The sequence below is a fragment of the Nelumbo nucifera genome, chromosome 1 (assembly GCF_055504915.1).
Source record: "Nelumbo nucifera cultivar China Antique chromosome 1, China Antique-T2T, whole genome shotgun sequence".
In the NCBI taxonomy this organism is placed as follows: Eukaryota; Viridiplantae; Streptophyta; class Magnoliopsida; order Proteales; family Nelumbonaceae; genus Nelumbo; species Nelumbo nucifera.
Genome location: NC_142649.1, coordinates 92,054,220 through 92,060,941, shown reverse-complemented (window position 1 = coordinate 92,060,941; position 6,722 = coordinate 92,054,220). Strand labels below are relative to the sequence as shown.

The 6,722-nt window shown below is 37.5% G+C and overlaps 1 protein-coding gene across 1 annotated transcript; it reads right to left on the bottom strand.

Annotated features, from left to right (window-relative positions):
• Positions 1-215: 215 nt before the first annotated feature.
• LOC104589598 (uncharacterized) lies at positions 216-6,320 on the bottom strand. The gene is made up of 9 exons (XM_010247960.3): positions 6,182-6,320; positions 5,765-5,887; positions 4,745-4,825; positions 4,558-4,646; positions 4,393-4,467; positions 3,274-3,335; positions 3,110-3,169; positions 1,264-1,461; positions 216-624 (listed from the first exon to the last, which is right to left on the bottom strand). Exons 2-9 carry the CDS (start codon positions 5,885-5,887, stop codon positions 542-544), a joined length of 771 nt encoding a protein of 256 aa, XP_010246262.1. The 5' UTR covers positions 6,182-6,320; the 3' UTR covers positions 216-541.
• Between the last annotated feature and the right edge of the window lie 402 nt (positions 6,321-6,722).

Below are 6,722 nucleotides of genomic sequence, written 5' to 3'. Positions count from 1 at the left end.
CTGTACAATCAACACTGAAGCATTTGGGGATCCATCTTGGTGGCTAGGTAACAAAGACAAAGGCACAAAGCATGTAAATGATTTCTCTCTCTCTCAACCACAAGACATTCGACAGATATTGAGAACCAGCCGTCTCTAAAAGAAACAAACACAGTGGGCTCAGCGTTGAAATGTTTTACTTTAAACTCAAAACAGGGGTAGAAAAGTTGGAAGAATGAAAGAATGTACTGCTCTATTATTTCCTAAAAAAAAAAAAGCATCAGAGAAATTGTACAATTTTTTTCTGGGTATATCGAACACCATGATTCTTTTCTGCCAATAACAAATGAGAATAATCCTACCAACCTAACTACAAAAACATAGCTGCTGCACAACGATTGCAGCAGCTGCTTACCACTAGCAATCGATTGAAATTGCCTAAAAATATATCAGTTAAAAGTCCATTCTCTCTTAGAAGAAGAAATAACATGATCAGCAGAGCAGGCATCCAGAACTTCTTTTCCACTCTAACCAAATATTGGTTCTCAGCAGAGTCTAGGGCTCAAGCAGCTGCCTGGATTGGCCCATCTGATCTAAAATCCCTTCCACGCCCACCACGGCCCCTTCCTCTACCGCGACCACGCCCTGCAAAACTCAAAATAACACTACTTACTAAAAACATTTAAGAAAATACATATGGGAGGCTGCATGAGAACCAAAGGAGATAATTGCATATATGCTCATGCGATACTTTTAGGCTGTGTTTGGTTTGAAGGAAAAAGTAGGGAAAGGAAAGGTAGGAAAACCTTTACAAACCTTGTTGGTTTCCCCATCTTTCCTTTCCTTTCCTCACCCTTTCCTTCAAACCAAACATAGCCTAGCTGAAATTTTTTCCATGGATAAACAGTAAACAAACTACAAAGGTCGAGGAGAGTAGCATTGGAGCTCCTCCCAAAGCACCAAAATAGCAATCTAAAGTAAAAAAGGAGAAGAAAACATATGAAACACATTCACACATAAAGCCTCAACACAAGTATGACTACTCGAGAAGGGGTGGGAAATAACGATCTAAAGGAATAAGAAAATATATGAAACATTGGAAGAGCTAAAACGTAATAATTGCCCATCCATCTGGAATCTCGTCAATTGCCAAGTGACAAGCTTATAGCACACCAATCCTTTCATAGATAAAAACAATAATGCTGGTTGACCGAATCTGAATCATTATGTAAAATCATGGGAATGGGAAAAATTGAAGTGTCACAGTTGAATGCATCAGCTTACCACGGCCTTGGACTGCTGGTCCTTCGGATCCACCATAATCATTATAACCACCAGATTCATGTTGTGCATCACCACCATAACCTCTTCCACGCCCACGGAAATTGCGGCTTCTTCCACGGCCTCTGCCTCTTCCACCATACGCACGCCCACCATCCCAACCTCCATCTCCATTGTACTCCCCCATACCATTGTTATTTCCTATAATCACAAGAAAACATGATATGAATCATGTATTCTAAACTTTACAACAAAGGCTGAAATAGAAAGTATAAAAGAAAAGACCGCAAAAGGCCTACAAACTGAATATATAGAAGTACAATTAATTAGCTGCGAAGGACCTAAGAACTTGAAAAACATGGCAAACCAATTTAGCATTCCCACACAATTGAAACGTGTATGATCATTCAAGCAACATGCTTCAAATCCTTGTCAACTTATTAGACTTTGTAGCAGCCATAAATAAAGAAAATGGTCTTTCCAGTTTTGTAACTTGAAGTCGGTGTTTTAAAAGTGCAAGGTGCAAGGGCCAGGCGAGGCACGCGCCTTTTCGAGGCAAGGCACAAAATAAAAAAAAAAGCTAAAAAATCAAAAAAATGCAAAAAATTATAAAACATAATATTAATAAAAATATAAACTTAAGTTTTAAAATAAATGTTTTAAAAAACCTATTATCTAAAATTAAAATACATAAATATAATTATGTAAAGCATATTCAAATGAGAATTTAAAAATGAAATCAAACATATAAAACCCACAATCTCTTTTTTTTCTCAATTGCGTCAAGTAGGTAGCTAATGTGACATATTACATTCCTAACTCTACGAGCCGCCTTTGTGCCACGCCCCTCGAGGCAAGCCCAAACAAGGCCATGTTAGGGTCTTAAATTCTTAGTTTTTACACAAAAAATAAAAATTTTATAGTTTTAATTGCTTTTAAGAAAATATTTTATTAGGATCGCTCACCGAAGCTTCAAGAATCCCCTATTTGGTAATGTTGTCCATTCATTCATCCTAATAAAATATCTTCTTAAAAGCAATTAAAACTATAAAATTATTATTTTTTGTGTGAAAACTAAGAATTTAAGACCCTAACATGGCCTTGTTTGGGCTGGCCTCGAGGGGCGTGGCACGGGGGTCTGGGGGGGCCCAGCGACCAGACTCAAAAAAATGGAAAAAGCGGCAAATTTTCCAAAGGCACACGCCTGGGCTAAGGCACAAGGTGCACCAGGCGCACCAGGCTTTCGCCTTTTGAATGGGCTGCGCCTAGGCCCTGGGTGAGGCGCCTACCATAAAATGCGCCTCTACTATGCACCTAGGCGCGCCTTTTAAATCATTGCTTGAAGTCTTGAACATTAATTTGCAGTGGCCACCTGCTGGCAGTTGGTTGTCTATGATGCATTGTCAACTATCAGGAACCATGATATTCTCAGAATGGAAAGGTAAGAAAATTTCAATTTTTATATCGATCTGTGTGACATGATCAGAATATACAAAGCTCAGTCTCATTCAAAGACAGAAATTTTCACTAAGATGTTTTAGTATTGACACCTTTTCTTAAAGGCTCAGTTTGGAAGGAGTACAAATACAATATATGTAGATTGTAAAACCTTGTATTTAGTATTATTTTGTATGCATTTGTAATGCACGTATTTGTATTTGTACTCTTTCCAAACTGAGACTAACTGTTTTAGACTTTAATAAAGAACTAGGTGTTGTCCTCTATAGTCTGACTACCTCTTTTTATCAGTATAATAGTCTGACTACTTTTGTAAAAATTCAGAAAATAATGAGCCACAATTACAAGTTTCGAAGCATGAAAATATAATTTTGAAGAGATAGAAAAATACCTCTGCCCCTACCCCTACCTCGACCACCACGTCCTCTACCTCGCATGGCAGGAGAGCCCTCTGGGTTACATGAGATAAAAAATTAAATTCTAACCATATATTCACAAAAGTAAAGGAAAGTCAACAAAAAAAATTACCAAAAAAAAGTGAAAATCATTCCTAACCTCCTTCATAGTCAAATTCAGCCCATGGTTTTACTTGATCAACTGGAATAGGTGGTTGGTATCTGTATTTTAGGAAAGAGTGAAAAATCCAGCAGTTAAAAAGCAACCATGAGGATCATTCACCAAATATAAAACAAAGGACAAGAGAGACAATCCAGATCCTCTATGTCATTTCTAAAACCCAATAGCAGTCCACCAAGAAGAATGGATTTATTCTCAAAAAATGAAATATATAGTCTCCTGAAACACAGATATTTAGGTAAATATCACAATTACAAGGAAGCACCATGCAAATTATAGAACTAAAATAGATTCTAAAGAAAAAAAATGGCAAAATAATCATATATTGCATCTAATGCCCTACAGAACATTTCAAACTCTAAAAGGAAACAAGTTAGTGGTCTATAAATTGCAAGCACCATATCCTCACCAACCAAGTCTTTTCTCAATGTTCAATAACTATATTTCAATCTAAAGAAAAACAAGTATTAACAACATCCAAATTTTAGTGGAATAACAGTCCCAGATTAGAATCATCTCATTCTATATTTAAAACAACTAAGAGCCCATCTTTTTCAATAGGGGTTGGTGGTTGGAATACTGAATGCCACATCTATAAACATCTAAACAAAATATCTTCACCCTTCTTGTGAATCCCTTTCCAAGGACAATAGACTTTTCAATGAGGTTCCAGAATCACAGTATTAGCTTCTCATGGGCATCTACCTTTAAATCATTAACATGAAGGCACAACAAATCAATAAGGTGGTTGGAATACTGAATGCCACATTTATAAACATCTAAACAAATTCACCCTTCTTGTGAATCCCTTTCCAAGGGCAATAGACTTTTCAATGAGGTTCCAGAATCACAGTATTAGCTTCTCATGGGCATCTACCTTTAAATCATTAACATGAAGGCACAACAAATCAATACGGTGTGAATGGGAACTGACAAAATTACATGATAGTACAATCTGATGGAAAAATCTAAAATTATGAGTCCCAGTGAATCAAGATTTTCTATTGATGATTCACATTATCAGCAAAAGCAAGAAGAAAAATAGAGAAAAGGAAAAGGATAAAACCCTTCATCTCAATTGAGACTATTCTTTCTTACCCAGTGGAGGATGTATCTAGCTCTTTCTTTGACAAAGTGATTGTTATCATTGAAACATGGCGAGTGGTTTCTAAGCTGCAAGAAGAGCAAAAATATTAGCCTAGAAGTTTATCATACTTTTTGTGGAAGAAACTAGAGGTCGCAAGTATATATTTTGACCCTTACGGGAGCAGGCCTTCTTCAAGTGGCTCCCACATATCAGTTATATCAGTAGACCCAATTGATGTGTTCTGATGGAGACCAGCAATCCTTCTCTGAAAGTGACATGCATTTTAGTTCAAATGTTCAATCCAAATGACACAACAGAAATTGGAAAAACAATAAAATCAGTTGTAACTCACATCCTACCTACCTTAATCAGTTCAGCAATCATCACAGTTTTGTTGATGGCTCTTCCCATGGCCTTAAGAACAATTTCATTAGAACCCTTCTCCTATAGAGAAAAACAAACCAGTTTTAGAACAAGTTTTGGTGACAATTTTCTTATGGTTGCTTGTACTATAAGAAACCCGGTTCAGCAAGCATGCCAGATCTTGCTTGTACTAACAGTTTTCTTATAGTTGCTTGTGCTGACAAGTTGTGCAGTAAATTGATATATTGTTGTCAGACACAACAGAAACATTAGTAAGAAATGGTTAGTTTCATCTTTTACTTTGCTAATAATCACCTTAATGAAACTAACCATTCTATAACAAAATGAATTTCGTCTGAACAAAAATTACAGAAGTGGCTGTGAAATCTGTTGGACTATTCTATAACAAAAAAAATAATGTCACACACTGATCATAGCTGGTACAAAAAATTATAGGACAAAAATCCTAAATACGGCATGTTCTAATTAGTAATAATTATAGCAGAATATATCATAAATAGGAAAGAACTCCAAATCACAAAAAAAAAAAAAAAATGTTGCTTTCTTGTGAGACACATCAGCATGGAAGATAATAAACATAAATTTTATCAAGACCTCCAAAAATGAAAAAAAAAAAACGCTAAAAAACAACTTACATACCATATTTATCAATTGCAAAGAATTGATACAAAACTTCAGATCATGTGTTCATAACTTACAGCAAACTCACCCCAGAAGGTACAGATGCAATCATGATTGATATATAAGAATGGGTTGTGAACCTTTCTCAAAATATGATTTCAAGGAAAATGAGGAATAGTCTCGCAAACTATTATCTTCCTTTTCTTTCTCAACTCTTACATTTTTATGATTTGTTCTTAACTCGTACGTTTTTGGTGCCCATTTTCCTTGATGTAATTTTATCTCTATGACAACTCGGAATACCATTAACCATTCACAATTTTTACTGTACATGGACAACAACCAAACTCGCCAAAAGGATAAGGAGAACAAAAAGACCTGGAGCAGACTGGTCGCATAAGTAATGTAGTTCCTCATCCTCCCTTGAGTGGTTATCCGAATCTCGTTCTCGTTTATCGGCGTCTCCGCCCTTGGCTTCTCCACCCTCTGGTACCGATCCATCTAATTCCACAGACCAAGCAAGAAATCAGACACGAAAACACAAAATAACAGCCAATGCCCAGGAAAGAAAAAATGACTTCACTATCAAAACACAGAGGCAAATTTCGTAATACAATAAAATAAAGAAAAAAGTAGTTAAACCCATAACAGAAACCCTGCAAAACCTCAGAAAGGACAAACTTCGAATGGAAGAGAACAGATCTGAAGCAACATAAACACTAGAAATAGCAAAAACAAAGCGAATAATGAATCAAAACAGTAGAAACTGGGGTTAGGGTTAGGGTTTGTGGGTACTTTAGTGTCTCAGCGAGTTCGAAGCGAAGGGTGTCTCTGGCTCTGAACCCGCTCTAGCTCTCCCTTCTCCCCTCTTCTTCCTCTCCTCAGAGAGCACTCTGGCTTTTTCTTCTAAAATCCCGCTCCCAAAGCCGCAACGGGCGCCGTCTATATCCGTTTTATAGGGGCGAGCGAGAAACCGCAGCAAACGGTTAGCCGGTTGCCCAGTAGGGCTTCGTTCACGGTAGCGGTCCTATCGCCCTCGGGACCGGCTTCTTTTGCTGCTTACGTGGACGGACGACGTATGCTGCACTCTATTAGAGTGGGGCCCCAACGGACGTCGTAGATTTGTGTAACAAGAAAGTCCGGTTTCGTGGCGTGTGAGAGGAAAAACACCAATGGATGCCGGACAGGTTTACCGCCACGTGTCCTGTGCTCTGTGGTTTTATCCCTTGACCAATTATTAATTTGTCGTGCCCTAATTATAGGCTGATTAGGGTTTTGTTGAGACCGTGTCCTATCAGATTAAAGCCTTCCGAGCGAAATGTCTGTGTCACCAGGT